The 21,857-nt window shown below is 42.4% G+C and overlaps 1 protein-coding gene across 1 annotated transcript; it reads right to left on the bottom strand.

Annotated features, from left to right (window-relative positions):
- Window positions 1-1,274: 1,274 nt before the first annotated feature.
- Window positions 1,275-20,062, bottom strand: LOC101486124 (NACHT, LRR and PYD domains-containing protein 3). The gene is made up of 8 exons (XM_076882303.1): window positions 20,010-20,062; window positions 16,726-17,004; window positions 16,596-16,643; window positions 13,691-15,536; window positions 13,223-13,396; window positions 3,478-3,651; window positions 2,420-2,466; window positions 1,275-2,272 (listed from the first exon to the last, which is right to left on the bottom strand). The coding sequence occupies exons 2-8, from the start codon at window positions 16,997-16,999 to the stop codon at window positions 1,731-1,733; spliced, it is 3,105 nt and encodes a 1,034-aa protein (XP_076738418.1). The 5' UTR covers window positions 17,000-17,004; window positions 20,010-20,062; the 3' UTR covers window positions 1,275-1,730.
- Window positions 20,063-21,857: the final 1,795 nt, after the last annotated feature.

Below are 21,857 nucleotides of genomic sequence, written 5' to 3'. Positions count from 1 at the left end.
AAACATCACTGATGTCAGCTCTTAGCTGTTCACCTCTGACCTTTATTAATACCTCACAACAATGTCAATGCACAACACCTGGATCAGCTGACTGCTCTGAAACAGAAGGTCAGAGTGGTCACAGCCAGGCTGGTCCTGGATCAGATTCTGTCGGCATATAAACCCGTCTGCATGTGTTTCCAGGCTGATTTCGCCCTGCTGATGGGGGACGACGGCGCCGACGCCAAACACAAGCACTTCAACTACGATAAGATCATGGAGCGGCAGAACCTGAGCAAGAAGAAGAGGAAGAAGCTGATGAAGAAAGAGGAGGAGACCTTCAGGTGAAAAGCCTCCACGCTGGTGAGCAGTGAATATCTGATCTCACATATAATCCAGTGATCCAGCGTTCGTTTCTGGCTCACCGTTAGCCCACAATAGAGTAGAATAGAGTCATCTTTATTGTTTTCATACAGCAACAACAAAAATTATACTCTCTCCTTTTACAAATAGGAAAAAAAAGACCTTATTACACTTTATCATTATTGTTATTATTATCACTGCAAGTTATCCTCCTGCATGTGACATGTGGAGCTAGCTGGTTCTGATTGGTTCTGATTTGTCTGTACGCAACAGGATCATTTTATGTGACATCGTCTGATTGATAAGCAAACGGGTTTTCCTGTTTAGGCTCAGATCCTTTTGATGTTTAGAGGCTCGCAGTGACATGAAACAACCCAAATGTATTAAAGCAAAAGTAAGGAGCCTGTTTTGAAAATGTAAGTAGAAAGTACACTTAAAGTGCTTAAAATAAGGGAGAAAGAATTACTCAGGTACCTGAAAATTCTACTTAAATACAGTAAGAAAGTATTTGCACTTTGTTACTTCCCACCTCTGCGGACCACTAAAATCCACATCTTTGAAATGATGTAATAAAATATGCAGGAGTTTAGCCCTGCTGCCTCTTAGCAAGAAGGTTTGAATCCAGTCTAGGTTCTATATTGGCTGTGAGTGTGAGTGTGAATGATTGGAAACAGTCATGGGAGAGGAGAGACACAGAGAGACACGTTAAGAGGGACATGACGGGCTGGGGAGAACATACTTGATACACGTGTGTTTCATGGAGTGAGGGAACATGTAAGCAAAAAGGGGAGACCAAACACGAAGGCATGGCTGGGGAACAAGGAAGTGAGAGACACAGATGTAACAGCGGCACTTCGTCTCCGTTTCACCGCCTTCAGGACTCAGTCCAGCAACAAGCTTTGGAAGCACAAGCAAGACCATGGAACTTTCCTTTCAACAAAGATCTTTAATGAGACTTTATGCCTATCTGACTCCCCACATGTAATTACCATATACCAAAAAGCACATCAGAACTTCACATTTCCATATCTTATGTTTTTACCATAGCGGTATTTTGAAATTATATATTTAACAATAAAAATGTATATTTCTCATTTTACCAGTACCAAGAAACCAGCCTTTAATTGGCTCTTACAACAGATGACACAACAAACTGGAAACACAGGAGAGACCAAAACATCACGGGAGCCTAACACACAAAGCAGTAAACAGGGAACAACGAACTCAGAATCACCTCAAGACTAACTAATGAACCTAAAATCATTATACATAACAATCACCAAAACAAAAGAAAGTCAGAGTCCTGGGTCAAATGACCCACACCCATCAGGTTTACTGATTTTTGAGTACCACCCTGAGCTGAAGCGGTTCTGTGGAGGCTTCCCCCGCTACAGAGAGCAAAGAGACACTGAAGAACCGTATGACAATAACCAGAACCCAGGATAAAGAGGTTCAGTGAATGTGGTGTTGAAGGTGTGGAGGTGGATCAGAGTGTCAGAGGAGACTCTGTAGAAGGACAGAGTGCCAGCAGGACAGTCCATATACACTGCTGCTCTGTTAGAGACAGAGGAGGAGGAGGAGGAGGAGAGGTCTGTTCTCCTGTTATTGTGACACACAGAGTACCGATCAGCATCGGAGCACCTCAAACTCCACGACTGACTGTTTGCTCCAAACCTGCCGTCATTGCTGCCTCCTCTCCCCGCGACTCCTCTGTAAGTCACTGAAACGTGAACCTCTCCGCTCCACTCGACCTCCCAGTAACAGCGACCAGTCAGACCATTTGTACACAGCAGCTGAAGCCAGTACTCAAACCTCTCTGGGTGATCAGGATAAGGCTGCTCCTCTGTTACTGCCGTCACTCTTCTGTTGTTGTCGGACAGTTTAAGTTTTCTGTGCACTGAGTTTGTGTCCAGTTTAAGATCACAGGAATCTGATGGAGAGAAGAAGAAACAACAAGACTTCATCTGCTGCCTTCTCCACAGACTGATGGAGACAGCTTCACAGTGATTCATCCTCTAGAATCTTTAGTGTGATTTAAACTAGTGTAATGTCTTATTTTCATAAATCACACACTCACACTTCCTCAGACCAGGTTTCAGCCTCTGCTCTCCACCGTGGTCCAGCCTGGAAGAAGAAACATATCTGAATTCATCTTTAAAGCAGAGACAGAGACACATGGACATAAAAGAAAGACATGAAAGGCCTTAAAATGCTTCTACTCATTTAAAAGACTTTCAAATTGCAATTCTGCTGTGTGGTACCAACAGCCATGGGTAACCCTGGATCCAACAGAGACGCTGAGACAGGAACATGGAAACTAGTTAGTGGTATGAAAATATATGAAACATCCAGAATATCAATACATGTTTCTGATCCTCTAACATCATGGAAAATCAAGATCAATGAGCTCCTGGCCTCTGCTCTATGGGAGCTTTCTTTCTGTCCGGAGCTTGTGTTAGCACGCCGATGTTACACTTTAACAGGTAGTTCCACTGACACCAGAACAGCACGGAGTAAATGAAAAATTGGAATGATGAAGGGGGAGGCTGAGGTTTCCCGGTTCACCAAGAAACTGGACTGAAGTGCAGGAGATTGGAAAAAAGATTCACAGCTTTTTATTTCAAACAGGCTCAGAGTCAAGTGGTTCAGAGGGCAGGGGGGCTGTTTGAGTTGGCAGAAGAAAACGCAGGAATTTTTCAGGTGATCTCACTGGAAAGGAGGGCTGATCTTCTGAGACAGCAGAGAGGAATGTCCACAGGGCGAGGTGAGGAAAGTACAAAGAACCAGGGGAACATGTGACCCATCTAACAAACGAGGTGAATTGCTATTTTGTTGGTGATGGTTTAGATTAGAGCATTTTTGTCAGATAAATACTCCTCCCTGAAGTCGGATTGATTGATGATCAGATTAATGTTTCAGGTGAGATTTACCCACAACAAATATTGTAACTGCTACTGTGTTAAGAGAATACTGCTGTTAAAAAGCACGCTATTTGTTTAAAAGCTTTAAAACTGAATATTACACTTCTCATACAGCAGCACTTTTAAAATAAACATGTAATAAACTAATATAATAGTACATGTAACAATGTGATTAATTGATGACCAGCATTAATAAATACTGAAACTATCATACCTAAGAGTGTTCAGTCTCCAGCGTGGATCATCTAGTAAGCTAGACAGCAGCTTCATGCCTGAGTCACCTGGATGATTGTAGCTCAGGTCTAGCTCTCTCAAATGGGAGGGGTTGGAGTTCAGAGCTAATACCAGAGAAGTACAACCATCCTGAGTGATCAGACAGCCCGAGAGCCTGAGGGCAAACACAAAGATGTAAAACATAAAGCAAAGAGAATTATGTATATAATTTTATTTTATTTTGATATATATCTTTAAGCTTGGTTCCAAAAAAATATGCTTTTATTTTTTCAGAGATACTGATTCACTCTATGGCACATGGATTCTTTACTGAACCATTGTCTCCAGAAGATGTATTGAATCCCACAGATCTATAATACTTGAGGAAGCTGGATTTGAGAGCACTGTAAATACAACATGCTTCTATTACAGTGTAGATTCACTGTTTGCGTGATTTGTTTCAGGGTTGAAAAGTGTAGCAACGGCATGTTTCCAGCATCGTACAAATTAGCATTGCTCTCTAGAAACAGTTTTCCCCTTTGTTTCAGGTGTAAAGGGACAGGAGAAGGGACTAAGACTGAGCTAAGATTTAAAGTTTTAAATGATCAAGGACATCCCTGTTGCTAGCCATTTGTTTAGTTGTGACTCAGCTGACATATTTGTGCTTTTTGTAGCACTTTAAATGTGTTTATCTAAAGTCCGTGATCATGCCTTTTTTATGGTGATGTGTGTTAGTGCTATGGCTTGTGTGTACTCCAGTTTAGCCGTTTTTCTGTTTGTTTTGGTTTCCATGTTGAGGTCCAGCGTACTATGTGTATAATCTTTCGGTATCATTAATCTCTGGCTCTCTTCCACAGCATGTCTTTGTCCTATCTTCAATCTATTATGTTAAGTCTTTACCTTACAATATGAAGTGCCTTGAGTCAACTATTGTTGTGATTTGGCACTAAAGTTGAATGAAAAAATAAGTAGCACTGAATATTGTCACATCCCACTACCTGCTAAGGGATGCAAAGGGAGATAGGACTTCTGCTCTGCGACAGCCTGCTAGCTGGCCTAGCAACCCACCGGACTCGCCTGCTACCCCTCCCCAGGCAAGGAGGCGTCGAAAGCGGTGTGCTAGGACAAGGAAGCGGGGCAAGCGTGGAGGTGTCCGAGTCAGGCTTGAGGCTAAGCCAACTCGCCCAGCTATACCATCGATCCTCTTGGCCAACGTACGATCTCTGGACAATAAAATGGACAACATACGACTTCTGAGATCAGTGAATCGCAAAGTAAGTGACTGTTGTGTGCTAGTTTTCACTGAGACATGGCTTAATGACAACATTCCGGACTTGGCCATACAACTGGAGCAGTTAGCATGCTACAGAGCCGACAGGGCTCTCGTAGACGGAGGCAAGACCCGAGGTGGCGGGGTCTGTGTTTACATCCGTGACGAGTGGTGTCATGATGCCACTGTAGTACGCAAACACTGCTCATCACTGGCGGAGTACATGATCGTAATCCCTTTCTATTTGCCCAGGGAGGTAAGTTCGATCTTGTTGGTCGCTACTTATATACCTCCATCTAGCAACAACAGCGATAGAAATGCGGCGCTGAACGAACTGTATCAGGCCATCAGTGAGCAAAAAACAGCACACCCAGACGGTTTCATCATCCTCGCAGGAGACTTTAATCATGCTGATCTTAAAACTGCTCTCCCAAAGTTTCATCAGCATGTTCATTTTCCAACAAGGGGAGACAACATATTGGACTTGGTCTACACACAGGAAAATGGAGCATACAAAGCCATCCCCCTCCCCCATATCGGCACCTCTGATCACCTCACTGTTATGCTAATGTCAGCATACAGACAGAGAGTGAAGGTCATCAAACCTGTTATGAAAGAGGTAAGAGTGTGGCCACAGGAGGCCACCTCTGCTCTTCAAGACTGCTTTGGGTCAACTGATTGGGACATATTCAAGGAAGCAGCCACCTACAGTAACATCATAGACATCGAGGAGTACACAGATACGGTGAGCTCATACATCACCAAATGCATTGATGATGTAACACAAGTGAAAAGTATCACAACTCGAGCCAACCGGAAGCCATGGCTAACAGGAGATGTCCACAGGCTGCTGAAGGCCAGAGACAAGGCCTTCAGAGCTGGGGATGAAATAGGCCTGAGAACAGCGAGAGCCAACCTGTACCGTGGCATCAGGAAAGCGAAACAGGACTACACACACAAGATAACCTCCCACTTCAATGATAGCAAGGACGCAAGAAGCCTATGGCAGTGCATCCAGGCTATTACAGACTACAAGCCTGTAGCGCGTAGCTGTGAGAGCGACACCACTCTGCTCAACAACCTGAACAGCTTCTTTGCACGATTTGAAGCACAGAACAACACACGCCAACAGAAAACATCACCACCTCCACACGACCAGCCTCTGTGCCCGTCTGCTGCCAGCGTGAAGAGGACACTCATCACCATCAATGCCCGGAAAGCAGCGGGTCCAGATAACATCCCTGGTAGTGTGCTGAAAGACTGCGCAGAGGAGCTGAAAAATGTCTTCACAGACATCTTTAACACCTCCCTGAGGCAAGCCACTGCCCCATCATGCTTCAAGACTGCCACCATTATACCTGTGCCAAAGAAACCATCCCCAGCCTGTTTCAATGACTACCGCCCCATGGCACTGACACCCATTATTATGAAGTGCTTTGAACGACTAGTCATGTCACACATCAAATCCACCCTACCTCCCACCCTGGACCCATACCAGTTCGCATACAGAGCGAAACGATCTACAGAGGATGCAATCTGCTCTGCCCTCCACACAGCCCTAACTCATCTGGACAAGAAAGACTCATATGTGAGAATGCTGTTCATAGACTTTAGCTCAGCATTCAACACCATAATACCACAACAACTCATCTGTAAACTGGACAGACTGGGCCTCAGCACCTCCCTCTGCAACTGGCTGCTGGATTTCCTCAGCCAGAGGCCTCAAGCGGTGCGTGTGGGCAATAAGGTCTCAAACAGCATCACCCTGAGCACGGGGGCTCCACAAGGCTGTGTGCTCAGTCCTCTGCTCTTCACCCTGATGACACATGACTGCACACCAACCTACAGCTCCAACCACTTTGTGAAGTTTGCGGACGACACAACGCTAGTGGGGCTCATCACTGAGGGCGATGAGATCCACTACAGGAGGGAGGTTGAGCTCCTGACCACGTGGTGCAGAGACAACAACCTCCTGCTAAATGTTAGTAAGACCAAGAAGATTATTGTCAACTTCCAGAGAGGCCACACCTGTCACCCCCCATTGACCATCGACGGCGCTGCGGTGGAGAGGGTGAGCAGCACCAAGTTCCTGTGTCACGGCGGGGTGCGCCGATGTGTGCGGAAACAGGACCCAAAAGCAGATGATGACGAGGAATAGTAATGATTAACAGAAAAGTGAACCTTTATTGCGATGACGGCAGGAAATGAACCAAGAGACCAAAGCAAACAGGCAAAACACTAAGAAACAAAACACCAAGCTGGCAAAACACTAAAGGTACTAAGACCAAAAACTATAACTATGACTGAGGTGGAAAATAAACAGGCTAAGACTATGACTATGACTATGACTGTAACTCTGGTGAGATAAACAGACGAACTGACAATGGCATGAAGAAAACAAAAGGCTTAAATACAGACATGAGGTGATCAGGGGAAGTGGCGACACATGGGGGAAAACAACTGACAGACATAAACCTAATGACAGGACCAGGAGAGGAAAGCTAAATACAATGAACAAAGAACACATGACATTGTCAGAATAAAACAGGAAATGACAACACAACTTAACAGACCTAATACGTGATGAAATAAATAGAAAACCCCAAAACATAGAAAACCCAGGAACAATAACTGCCTAAACTAAAGGCAAATAGGAAATAACACAAACTAATAACATATCAAAAAATACAAAGAAAACTCAGAGTGCTGGGTTGGAGACCCAGCCTGTGACATCCTGGGGGTGCACATCAGTGAGGACCTCTCCTGGACCACCAACACAGCATCACTGGCCAAGAAAGCACAACAGCGCCTCTACTTCCTGCGCAAACTCAAGCGGGCAAGTGCTTCACCACCCATCCTGACCACATTCTACAGAGGAACTATTGAAAGTATCCTCTCCAGCTGCATCACTGTGTGGGGCGGTAGCTGCACTGACTATAACAGGAAAGCTCTACAACGCATTGTGAGAACAGCTGAGAGGATAGTTGGTGTGCCACTCCCCTCCCTGCAAGACAGTTACACCACTCGCCTCACCCGCAAAGCCATCACAATTGTCAACGATGCAACCCACCCTGCGCACTGTCTGTTCAGCCTCCTGCCCTCTGGAAAGAGATACAGAAGTCTCCGCTCCCGCACTACCAGGCTCACCAACAGCTTCATCCACCAGGCTGTGAGACTGCTGAACTCTCTTCCCTCCCGGCTCCCAGCCAGCAGAATCACCAGATTGGCAGAAGTATAGGAAGACAGACTGGACTCTACCCCTCCCACCCCCCATTCACGCACACTCTCCAACAAGGAAACACTCTCTGAACCAAGAACTGGAAAACATTCCTGACTGGAAGCAACTACCTCTGCATTGCAATTGCACACACCTGCTGCTATATATTTTTAGTATTTCTTTTAGCACTATTTATATTATTATATTACTATTACTGCTGCTATAGTCTTATGCTGCATTAAAACAAAATACCCCTATCAACCACAACCTGGGACTACCTCAAGTAGACTAGTATACTATTTTCCAGGGAACACTGTTGGAACACTTTATTTTATTTATTTTTTGTCTATCCTGTTACCTATTTAATATTACCTTATTGTTAGGGCTGTTTTTGTTGTGCATCTGCACTTTATTGTTGTCAATGTCTACGCATGAGACAGTGTGAAACGTAATTTCAATTCCTTTGTATGGCAAGTACATTTGAAGAAATTAACAAATAAAGTTTTCTATTCTATTCTATTCTCACCAGAGCCAGGCATATCATAAAAGGCTCCTCACACTTTGGCCGTAAACACTTCCTGTTGCTATCAACAGTCACTGACCCACTAAGTCCTTTTTGACAACCTTGACATTACAGTGCACTTTATACAATTCTGTTTAACAGGTTCTCATTTTATATGGTTAGTTATATATACACAAGGGCGTAGATTTGGTTTTGGCATTGGTGGGGACTAGGGCTGGGCGATATATCGAGTTTTTTTAAAAATATCGATATATTTTCATACGAGATATAAGATGTGACAATATCGTTTATATCAATATAGTCTATGTTACGTTATAATTATACTTGTGGAGCCGCAGGTTTGCCTCTCTTTCGTCCAGTTTTGTCTCTACGCAACGTTACTCGGCCTCGCCTCTCCTTCACTGAACACAACTCCCCCTCCCCCATAGCTTCACCTGCAGGCAATGACAAGATGAAAGCGGAAAATCTCCGTTAGCGAGTTACCGCGGATCGCCCCGTGCGTGGGGCTGGATGGCGTCAACGTGTTAGCGAGCTAACCGCGCTAACGACATGCAGCCCGGAGGGGCTGCACGGCCTAAAATCCTTTCATTTTCTCAAAACTCGACAGTGAGCCTTATGTATGAATTCTGGTTGCGCTTACTGACCGCGAACCGATTTTATGTGGTACACAGCGCTCAGCAATCTGTCAAAAAATGTTTTAATATGACTTTGCTAAGCTACGGAGCTGCACCGCTTGATGGATTGTCGGAGGATTACGGCTACCGGGGAGGAGCCTCGTGGAGTGATACGTACTGTGCTTCAACGTAATATTACCGTACTGTATGTGTATAAGGACCACAAATGGCACCTGTTCAGAGACGTGGTGCAGCTGTGAAATCTGTCTCTTTGTTATTATGCTCAGCGTCTATTAGTTTACATTTTGACTGGACAATTGTGAGCTTTTTGTCATGCACAAAAACAACATTGTTTTCTTTTATTTATGGACCATGATTGTTTAATAAATGCTGATAATTTATTTTTGAGTAATTTCTTCATGTACATCTACGCTGTATGTAAATAAAAGTGCCCGTGTGACATCTGGGACACAGTGTGACTAGGAACTCTCTTTTTGTTCTTAACTTATGGCTTTAAAAAAAAAAAAAAAAAAAAAAAATCGAGATATGAATTTTGGGTCATATCGCCCAGCCCTAGTGGGGACGGATGATTCAACCACCAAACCATGCCCTATTTCTTATTTTTTTCCTTTTTGTCTTTGCTTCTTGATTAAAAGAAAGAAATATACTTGCCTACATATGCTATTCTGCATGCTTTTAAACCATTTAAAATTACAATTAATAGTTTTATATGTGAATTATATAATTTTAAATTACTATTAAACAAGTGACTGACTAAAGTATTTTAGGCTTTAGTTTACTTAAGCCATAATCCATATAAATCTGGTATCATACAAACATAAAAATAGCTTCAAATACAGTCATGACAATAACAGAATATGACTTTAAGGACTTAACAACATTACTTCAGTTACACCAACATCTCTTATACATTAGCACTAAGGGAACACTGAATGACCTGGTGGTTTTTCTACATAAAACTAATCTAAGATTACCACAAAGTAGAGATGGCACGATACCACTTTTTTATGTCCGATACCGATACCGATATCATAAATTTGGATATCTGCCGATACCGATATGAATCCGATATAGTGTTTTTTAATAAACAAAACTGTTTTTTAAAATATCTTGCTGCATTTTGCAAGTCTGCAAGTTCATACTCAAGTTTAAAACAACAACAACTACACTAAAGCTATTCTGTTATATCTGTATACAAAAAAGATATTTCATAGTTCAGCAATACTGATCAATCTAATAAACTTAGACCTACACCATCCTCCCTATTCTGGTATTTTAAAGCGTACTTAGCGTAAATATTAAGCAACCTAACTAATAGGGTTCCAACTCCCAGCAACAACAAAAATAAATAAATAAAAAATAGGGAACCACCCCTCACGCGCCACCTCATGATGCTTAATAGACGTAATCAACCTTAATTTGATGCAGTGTGAAAAAAAATGCACAGAAATCAATTATTTTTCAAGAAATATTAAATAGATTCAACATCTTTCTTCAACAAAATTGCAGACTGCACAGATGGTACCTTCCCAAAGGAAAAAGTACTATAGCTTACTAGGGTATATATATTAGACTTAATAGTCACTATATACAGTAATTGACTTCTATTCATTTTACATCAAATTAAAACTTTGGGTGTCAGATAATTATTTATTAAAAGCTCGACATTTTAAATGAGAATAAGAAAGAAAAGTATGTCTTTGTGCCCCCTTTTCCCTGTTCATGCCCTATCGGCCCCCCTGGCTAAACTTTGCTAGATCCGCCCCTGCACAGTTACCAGCCGTCAGCTACGTAGAAAAAGATCCTGGTGTAGAAAGTAATATTAAATAAATTCTAACAACAGCTTATCAAGCTTAAACGTGCTGCTGTTGTTCAGCCGCTGGTTTCCTCTTTCTGGTGCAAAGTGGGGCAAAAGCAAACCAGAGAGACGGACTCGCGACAGAAAAGCCGATCAGCTGATCGTTAAGCAGTTTCATGATTGAAGTAGCAGCCGGAGAGCGAGAGGCAGTCGCTCGTTAAGCTTAATGTGGGAATGCTTTACAAACATTCAGAGATGGACTTACACACTTGCTTTACTTCTCTCGGGGATAACTTTGTCGGAGATGAAATGCCGGGTTGCTAGCGAAGCTCCACATGCTATCCAGACCACCGACAGGTCCCGCATGCCACAGCCGCTCTATCACGTGATGCATACTGCTCCGACGTGCTAACGTTCTGAGGCGAGTTACGGCGTGTTGCAAGTTTTGTGAGGTGCTTTCGTGATATTTAATGGATCGGATTACATTTTTTATTTTTCTCCGATATCCGATCCAGTAATTTAGGTCAGTATCGGACCGATACCGATACGTAATATCGGATCGGTCCATCTCTACCACAAAGTGAAAGATCTGTCAGCAAAATTATGCAACATTTTAGGCACATTATTGACCAAATCAGTTCAGTGAGCTGGGATTGTTTATTCTAAACATGAACTACTGTTACAGCAACAGACATGGACTACTGGTGCCCCCACACAAAAACTCAATGTCCACTATGTGAAGGAGCCAAACACATGCCTTCTCCTCTCGTTAATCTATAGCACCAAATCATCAGTCAGTCACCTGTGACCTCGCCTCTTCACCTCTGAGCTACAACATGGCAGAGCTTCCTCTGTCACCTGATAAATAACAGTGAGACATTCCACATACATGCAGTCACACATGTGCTTCAAATACAACAATGAACCAACAAGTCATCTTCCAATTCCACCTGGGATCTTGTGTCACCATTACTCTCTGAGCTTTGTGTTGGTTCTTCTGTCACGTGACAAATAGGACATACATGACAATAAGAATAAAATGTGTAGCTGCTTCAGTGTTTCTGTCACTTTGTGCAGATCTTGACTCGTCAGTAATGTTTGTAAGCTGAGTGCATTTTTAAAACAATTTGTGCAAACTGCACTACAAGGTGGAATATTTGCAAAATCATGACTACCTCATGACATTTTGTCTCAAAAATTAACCCTATGAATATGTCAGTGCCATTAGGATGAAATTATTGTGTCACCAACATTTTAACGTTAGACATATAATTCTAACAGCCTCTGTAAACTAATATCCTGGCTGCTCAAAGCTGCCGTTTTCTCTGACAGTTTCAATCAAAATTAGAAATGCTGCTCTGAGACTGAGAGAACTAATAGTGCTGCCTGTTGTGCAGTTTACAAAACACGTTATTCATGGTTACATACAAATTGAGACTGATGTGGGCCAAAGCCTAGCATAGCCTGTAAAGTTATTATGACGGACACATTTTATGTGTTAACTTGGCTTTAAGTGACTGACAGGTTTCTTTGAAAAATACTTTCTTATATCCAGGTTCTTCCTTCTTGCTGCCATCCTCCTCCTTTCAGGTCCTCACAGCGCAGGCTTGCCGCTGCTAAAACTAAACAGAGCTCCCCGAAAGCCATAGCCAATCACATTTGCCATAATTGTCACATGACGTAGGACTCCAGTAGAGAACTTTCTGCACCGCTGGGTGAATGAGACGTTGACAGATCGGTTTTTTTCCTCCATCGGGTTTGTTTTTCTTCACTTGAAGAGATCAAATTATTGGTGGGGACAATTCAATAATGTCTGGATATTGGTGGGGACATGTCCCTTTTGTCCATGCCAAATCTACGCCCTTCTATATACATATATTTTAGTCATCTTGTGTGAATGTGTGTGATTGTGACTTTTTAAATGCTCCTGATTTAATTGTAAGTCAATGACAATAAAGGCACATTACTTTTTTGGTAGTAAAATGAAAATATTATTTAACATATTTGCAATAATTAGTGGATATCTGTATTTGTACCTTGCATCTATACATTGTATGAATGTGCCTTGTTGGCATGCCCAAAATGCAAACCGCAAAGGTTCATAATTCTGCACCACAAACCAATGATTGACATCAATGTGGCTATGAATTTTATATGCCATTTATCTAAATACCCAAATAAAAGAGGGCTTATTATGGCTGCATCATCAAATACCGCTTAAGTAGTTAATTAATGTGTATATAAAGCTACATATCAAGAAAATCATCTGCTGGTCATCCACTAAAGATAAGCCAAACCCTAACCTCAGAGCCTCCAGTGTACAGTGTAGACTCTCCAATCCCACAGACAGCAGCTTCACTCCAGAATCCCACAGGTCATTGTTACTCAGGTCCAGTTCTCTTAGATTAGTCGACCGTGAGCTGATGACTGATAACATAGCTCCACAACTTCTTTCCGACAGATTGCAGCCACTTAGCCTGGAGAACAGATAAAGACACACAGTGAAACAGATTCTATGATAGACAGTGTAAAACGCTGTTAGGTTATTTCAGTTAAAGTTTTCATGAGGAAAAAAAACGATGGTAGTTGAGTAGTGGTTTTATGTTGCTTTTTCACAGGATAATCTCAGCTATAATTCAAATATTAAACTTAAAGTAAGCTTTATACTAAATCTAAAGCCATAATTAATGTTAGCATGTAGTTATATGAAGATCTGCTGACTGAGAATTACTAGTTGATAACAGCCCTGTGTCAGTTATTCGTGCACTCACAGAGCTCTGTGGGAGGCTTTTACAACTGGCAACAGCCTCAGAAGAGCCTCCTCTGAAGCAGAGTATTTCTTCAGGTCAAACACATCCAGATCTTTTTCTGATGACAGTAAGATGAAGACCAGAGCTGACCACTGAGCAGGAGACAGTTTATCTGTGGAGAGACTTCCTGAACTCAGGGACTGTTGGATCTCCTCCACCAGAGAACAATCATTTAGCTCATTCAGACAGTGGAACAGATTGATGCATCTGTCCGGAGACAGATTCTCACTGAGCTTCTTCCTGATGTATTGGACTGTTTTCTGATTGGTCTTTGTGCCACTGTCTTTCTTCATTAGAAGGTCCTGCAGTTTATCCTGATTGGTCTGCAGTGATAGACCCAGGAGGAAGCGAAGGAATAAGTCCAGGTGTCCATTTGGACTCTGCAAGGCCCTGTCAATGGAAATCATGTGGATCTTCTTTGAAGATGTCTTCCTTAAAAGCAGTCGAAGGTTTTTCAGTGATGGTTGTGGTAAAGGCATGACATTTATGTTGCTGTTACTAAGTGACATCCTTACATAAAGAGCAGCCAGAAACTCCTGAACACTCAGATGGACAAAGCTGAACATCCCGTCTTTCCCTTTCCTTCCTCGCTCTTCTTTGAAGATCTCTGTGAACACTCCTGAGCATACCGAGGCTTCACTAACATCAGTGCTGCTCTCTCTCAGATCTTTTTCATAGAAGATCAGGTTGCCCTTGTCCAGTTGCTGAAAGGCCAGTTTTGCTAATGACTTAATGTATTCAATGCTTTTCTGTGGGCCATACTTTTCTTTTGTCCGATCAATCTGAAACACCAGGAACTCTGCGTACATCTCAGTCAGGGTCTTGGGCAGCTGTCCTCCTCTTGTTTTCAGCACATCTTCTAGAACTGTAGCATTGATCCAGCAGAAGACTGGGATATGGCACATGATGTGGAGGCTTCCTGTTGTCTTGATGTGGGAGATGATTTTGTCAGCTTGCTCCTTACCTTTGAATCTCTTCCTGAAGTACTCATCTTTCTGTGGGTCAGTGAACCCTCTGACCTCTGTTGTACTGCTGATAAACTCTCGAGGGATCTGATTGGCTGCTGCAGGCCGTGTGGTTATCCAGATGCGAGCAGACCGTAGCAATTTTCCATTGATGAGTTTTTTCAACAAGACATCTGTTTTAGTTGACTTTGTTACATCGACAGAGCGAATATCTTCAGAATGAAAGTCGAGATGAAGGCGGCTCTCATCCAGCCCATCAAGCACAAACAGAAGTTTGAATTTACTTTTGTCATAGTTGGTAATTCCCGATGACTGAATATCTTTAAAGATGTAATTAAGAGCCTCCTCTGTGATGCCTACAGTTTCTGGGATACATTCATGAATGAGCTCTGCCAAACTGAATTTTTTTCCCTTCAGTGGATTCAGCTGACGGAAGGTGAAGGGGAAAACCAGATGCACATCTTGATTGGATCTTTGTTCAGCCCAGTCCAACACAAACTTGTGAACAAGGAATGTTTTTCCAATTCCTGCGATTCCATTGGTCATCACTGTTTTAATGGGTCTGTATTCTCCAGAAGGATGTTTGAATATGTCTGTGGGTTTAACGGCTTTCTCTGTTTCTTCCGGCTTCCATGCCTTTTCAATCTGCCGGACCTCATGCTGTATGTTGATATGTATGTCATACCCAGCTGTGATGTATAGTTCTGTGTAGATATCAGCCAGACGCTGTTTATCTTCTGCCCACCCTTCTTGTGCACACATAAACTTGTCCTGGAAGTTTGATCGAAGCATCTGTTGGTAATGCGTGATGGGTTGAGGCTCTGGTACTGGAACCATCACATCTGTGTCAAACAGGGTGATAAACATATTGTGTGTAACTCATATTGGCTGTCATGTCATTCTCTAAAATGCCACACTACGACTGTACGACTGGACATGTATTGGCTATCTGCAGCTGACCATTTTTTCTGGAGTGATTTTATGCACGTCTATTAGCTGTCTGCATCTTTTGAACTCAAATGAGTAAATGTGAACGGTAGGAATCTCGCTTGATCATCATGAACTTGAGGGATCACAATGTCTAGCGAGCCATTGTCATTATCAGCTGCTTGGTGAACTGGAGAAAGAAAAGGACAACCCCTGAAAATGGGAAGCATTTAGCACAGGCGTATGGCACTCCAGACCTCGAGGGCTGGTGTCCTGCAGGTGTTGGATGTATCCTTGATTCAACACAGCTGATTTAATTAGCTTGAAGTTCTCCATAGGCCTACTGATGAATTAATCATTTGATTGACCCAGGGTGTTATCTAAAACCTGCAGGACACTGGCCCTTGAGGCCTGGAGTTCAACACCCCTGATTTAGCATGTGATGGCCATAGAGCATATCCTCCCTCTCTGATCTTTTAATAGTTTTGGTTTTTGCTGTTCCTTGCCATTGCTAGCATGAGATGGTAACTGCAATCCATTCAGGATGCACAGGGAATCTGGCCTGTCGCATATCAGTACATGTAGACAGGTTTGCTGTGTCTGCCAGGACATTTTCAAGAATGTGATGGAGATCACAGGAGAGAAGCTATCGTTAAAGAACTGAACTAACTGAGGCTGTAATAGTATACTGTAGTAACCTAAATAATTATAAGGATAATAGGAACACTGAAAAAAAATTTTTTTAAGTAAACTCTGAGGATACCAGGTCTAGAGCTGTGCACCTCAAAGGGCTAACACAGGAATTTTGTATAAGTTCCTTTACAGTGGAGTTCAACATTATAAGTGACTATAAAACAACCAAGAATTATGGGTAAAACCAGGTGACAGTTCAATGTCATGCTCACAGTTACTTCACATTGAGATATTTGGAGTAAAGAAGCCTGGAATGTATGGAAAACAAAGCAGTGACTTACCTTCAGTCTGAGGAAGAGGAGCCTGAGAGGTCAAATCACTGACATTCACTGACAAACAGATGTTGAAAGTGTTAAAGCTCTATGTAACTTTCTCAGACTGACTTCCTGTTTGTCCCTTGCTGTGACTCACCTTCGGGTCTGGGCCTGATAACAGACAAACCGAGCAGCAGGTCATTCCTGCCGATCCTCTTTAAAACCCTTCTGGTCACCTCAACAGCTCCAGAAAGTCTGTAGGTCTGCACCATCAAGTCCACGGTGTCCCACCTGCTTGTTGTCTCCAGTCGGCTCTTCTTGATGGTCATGGGGCCTTGAATGACGTCGGTCTGCTGTAGGAACCACTTGAATTTATTAAACTCTTCATCTCCCAGATCTTCCAGAGTGTTTAGAAGGTCCTCCGACATCATCACAGCTGAAGGAAGATAGATTAGCTGTTAAGTTAAGCAAGCAAGTACGGAATAGCCAGACAGATCTGACTTTTCCGCCCTTCTATATATTATTAGTAAAAAACTAATACTTAAAATGTTAAAATTATAACTCTGTAATTGACATAATTTCTGGTTGTAATAGAGCAGGGGTGCCCAATCCCGGTCCTCGAGAGCTACCGTCCTGCAGCTTTTAGATGCATCCCTACTCCAACACAGCTGAATCAAATGGTTTGATCTCTTCAGCATGCCATCATGTTTGGCAAAGGCCTGATAACAAGCCATTCATTTGATTCAGGTGTGTGGGAACAAGGATGCATCTAAAAGCTGCAGGACGGTAGCTCTCGAGGACCGGGATTGGGCACCCCTGTAACATCACCCCTGAGTGATGTTAACAATCATAATAACAATGACTATTGTTGCATGGCCCAGTGGAGCCACAGTTATGTTGAGCTAAGTACAATACTTAATTCTTGATGTTGGTGTTCTGTATTGTTCACTGGTACTGTATTTATGTTTTAATATCTATATGTTTTCTGTCATGGTCTGTGTGCAGGCATGCTGGAAGAGAACCCAAGTGCAGGACTTATGGAGGCAAAAGTGAACTTAACAGAACCACAGCTTTATTGCTGGCCGAAATACAAAACTGAAATAACATAAGAACAGAACAAACAGGCAGAAATGATGGTATGATGCGGCAACAAGCACCAAAGGACACGCACTATAAATACACAGACAGGAATGGGCAGTGGCGGTCCCAGCCTGTTTGGCGCCCTGGGCGAACACTCCCTCTGGCGCCCCCCCCCCCCCCCTATTTGGAAGCAGCAGGCCCCTCCCCTTTCGACGGGTTGTGTGTGAGACTTTAAATCATCCATCCATCCGCTTCCTCTCATCCTTTTCAGGGTCGCGGGGGGCACTGGAGCCTATCCCAGCAGTCATAGGGCGAGAGGCGGGGTACACCCTGGACAGGTCGCCAGTCTGTCGCAGGGCCAACACACAGGGACAGACAACCATTCACACTCACATTCACACCTAGTGACAATTTGGATTATCCAATTAACCTATCCCCACAAGCTGCATGTCTTTGGACGGTGGGAGGAAGCCGGAGTACCCAGAGAGAACCCACGCAAACACGGGGAGAACATGCAAACTCCACACAGAAAGACCCCGGCCTGATGGTGGAATTGAACTCAGGACCTTCTTGCTGTGCGGCAACAGTGCTAACCACCGTGCCACCGTGCTGCCCTTTAAATCATCAAACTGTAAATTTTAAATTGTTATTGATCCCTTTACCCCTGGTCATAAGGTGTATATTTATTTTCTTACTCTTCTTATATATATTGTTTGTTTACTTGCACTGCTGTAACTGGAGCCTCGTCGTCTCCTCTCTCTATATACTGGACTGTCTGTAGCGGAGATGACAATAAAGTTTACTTTGACTTCAGCAGCGAGCAGGCGCACCGAGGGCTCTCGCGCTCACTTTTCGCATATAGAATTTCGAAAAACATCTGTGCAAATCATAAGTCTGTATCATGATGTCTGATGTTTCCGTGTTTGTTGGTTTGTTTTTATTTTGCAAGTTGGTTATTAGATGTCGCTCCAGCTGGTCAGAAAATCCCCCGCCCTCTCCTCCCTGGGCGCACCTCGCAAACGGAGGGTGCCCTTACTCCCAGCAAATGGGCGATAGAAAACCGATCGGTGCCTATGCCATTCCCCATATGCGCTCGCTGACGTCGGGGCAGCATGAGTTAGAGCATTTTTTTTTTTTTTTTGCCGATGTCCGTGATGCTGCCCCGCACCACGATGTCGCCCCTGCTACTGGGAACGGGGGAGAACGAGGAACAGGTGAAATAACAGCTGGAACCAATTGGGCAAATTGAGACCAGGTGCAGAAAACAGAATACACCAACAGAAGACACAGACTTTGAAAATGGAAAAAACAGGAAATCCGTAGACAAATCACAGAGGCACAGAACTAAACTTATATTAAACACTACAGATAACAAATTACAATAACAATACACTCAGTCACTGACCCAGGACCGTGACTGTTTTGCTGTATAAATAAAGTTAGCTTGGCTTTATTCAATTCAATTCAACTTTATTTATATTGCCCCAATTTACAACAACAGTTCTCTCAGTAAAATAAACCTTACAGTAACAAACAGTATATTAGCACAGTCTGTAGAATAGTTTATTAGCAAAATAGTTCAATAGCATCAATCTAACTCAGATTCGCCAATTCTCTGTCGAATAATAGATTTTAATCTGAAACAACTTCATGGTTGAAAAATACAATATGAAAAAACCAACAGGGTGTTCTAGACCTTTTAAAGCTAATGTTGCTCACTGTAAGCTAATCATGTCACCATAAATACAGCATCAATAATAATGTAATCACCTTTAAATATAAACGGTTCTAAGTGTATATATATATGATTAATTTATTGAGTATATATATATATATATATATATATATATATATGTGTATATATATATATATATATATATATATATATATATATATATATATATATATATATATATATATATATATATATATATATATATATATATATACATATACATACACACATACACACACACACACACACACACACACTGATAAATAGAACAGAGGACTTCTCCCTTTCACTGTGCTGCTCTGAGGTTACAGCTGAAGGGAACTTTCTGGACTTGTGAAATTTCCTGTTTATTCTCATTTTTCTTTACAGTAAATCTCAGGAAGTGTGTTTAATTCCCCATAAAAGCAGATAAATCAGATAAAAAGTGGTACACGAGTCGGTGATCGTTCATGTATGACTGTGGCAGAAAATAACCAAGAAGTCCCTCTGTTTGTTCAGACAGCACTGACCCTGTAAAACTCAAACACTGATACTACAAATTAGTAACTACTGCTACTACCTAGAATAAGCTGTCGTCAAGTCAGTTAAAGCTGTGAGCAGAAGGTGGGAATGTGTTTCAGACTTACAGAAACAGGAGCGCTGATGATACTTTGGAGGGTTTCTGATCCGAGCAGCTGTGAAAGACGGCAGGAAGAGGAAGATTGAGTAATATGAGGCAAGTATGAAATGTGGTCACACCTCTGCTGACTATTACACGTGAAGCTTTAAAACAGTCCTGACGTCTCAAAGCACATCAGGACTTTAACAGGCTTAATTTTTCAGTGTGAACACGAACAGAGGAAAAGAGCAGGACTTTCTGTCCTAAACCATAAGAACATAATCTGACTCGTATGTGAGGGTTTGCTGCCCCCTTGAGGACAGAGCAGTGTGAAAATTCAGGAATCAGCATTTTAATCTGCTGTTTAAAATACTGCGTAGTCTGAAGCAAAAAACAAACAAACAGCAAAAACATGCTCACCAGCGTGGAACTCCATAATTAACCTAAAACTGGTCAATGATAGCCCATAATTATTTAAGACAGCTGACTGAAAAGGTAGTCTGTCAGGTCCTTTTTGATCCCTGGGTCATCTGCAGGAATCACACTGTGATCCACATCCAGTTTAGGCCATTCCTCCTCTTCTTGTAGGGAAATTCTGGACTATTTAACCATCCCCACATTTGAGGAAACCTTTCATACTTATGGATGGATCATCTCTGCAAGGTTCTCCTTGGAGGAAACATCTCTCCACTGATTCACATCTGTTGCTTCTCGAATGACAGAAATTCTGTTTGCAGCAAAGATACTAAATGTTCAGTTTTCATTGGAGATGCATTGTATTATATTAGTCCAGAAAAATGATTTGTCCAACCTTATCTGCAACTCTTTTTGCAGAAGCATGTTCACTGGAACTGCAAGAGCTGCAGCAGTGAATTCCAGCCTGGGAATTGTAGTTTTCTTAAGGGGAGCAACCCTAGCTTTTCCCAGGATAAAGTCAACATGTGATGTTATTCTTTTTCAGTTTTAAATATGACACTGTTCCATAACTATCTTGACTTGCATCAGAAGAATGATGAAGTTGTGCCTTATCTGGTCTTCCATAGAAACTCAGTTTAATGCAGCGTTTCACTTTTAAATCAGCTGGAGATCTTCCAGATGATGTAGGGAGACAAGATTCCCAACGGTCCATACAATGAGCTGACCACAGACTAAATGTGCCTTCTGGTTGGTGGATTGTCCTGCACAAAGGTGAACTCATCTGTTTCTATGCACCACTCTAAACCCACTGCTCTCTCACTTGGAAGTTGATCTGTGTCCAAATCCAGATCCTTGATTTTCTTTGCCCTCCTTTCCTGTGGGATTGACATGAGCACTGTGCGACTATTGCTGATCCATTAGTACAAATATCAGTCAGGCTCTCCACCATATGTACTTTTTCTTCTTATGAAGCAATAGATTGTAAACACTCATAAACATAAAAAATATTTTTGACTCTATTCACCACTTCAGCTGGAAACTGTTGTGCATTATCATTTGCAGTTCTCTGCAGAGCATAATTTGGACAGTTTGGTGAAGATACTCCTCCCAAATTAAAAAAAGAAAAGAAAAAAAAAAAAAGCACTTTCATCCTATACTCTTGTGCAGGCCTTGTAGTGTCACCATGTTGCCACCACAGGAAAGAGACACTTGACATGTTTCTCTAATATGTAAACTTGGTGAAGCATGGCATCGGTCAGCCATTAGTGCAACAGGCTCTTGTCTAAATCGGATGAGAACTCGTACGATCTGCAGACACAAATTCAGCATATCCTTCCAGCATGTTGTTTACACAAGCGGTGTATTCGTCTTCATAGTGTGTATCCTTTGTAGCCCACCATATCCCAGAATTCATAGCGCGGCTCTGCCAATTCCAGTTTCCAGCAATGGCGGCAGCTAT

The sequence above is a fragment of the Maylandia zebra genome, linkage group LG3 (genome assembly GCF_041146795.1).
Source record: "Maylandia zebra isolate NMK-2024a linkage group LG3, Mzebra_GT3a, whole genome shotgun sequence".
Lineage (NCBI taxonomy): Eukaryota > Metazoa > Chordata > Actinopteri > Cichliformes > Cichlidae > Maylandia > Maylandia zebra.
The sequence above is the reverse complement of the archived record's forward strand: the minus strand, read 5'-3'. Positions and strand labels throughout refer to the sequence as shown.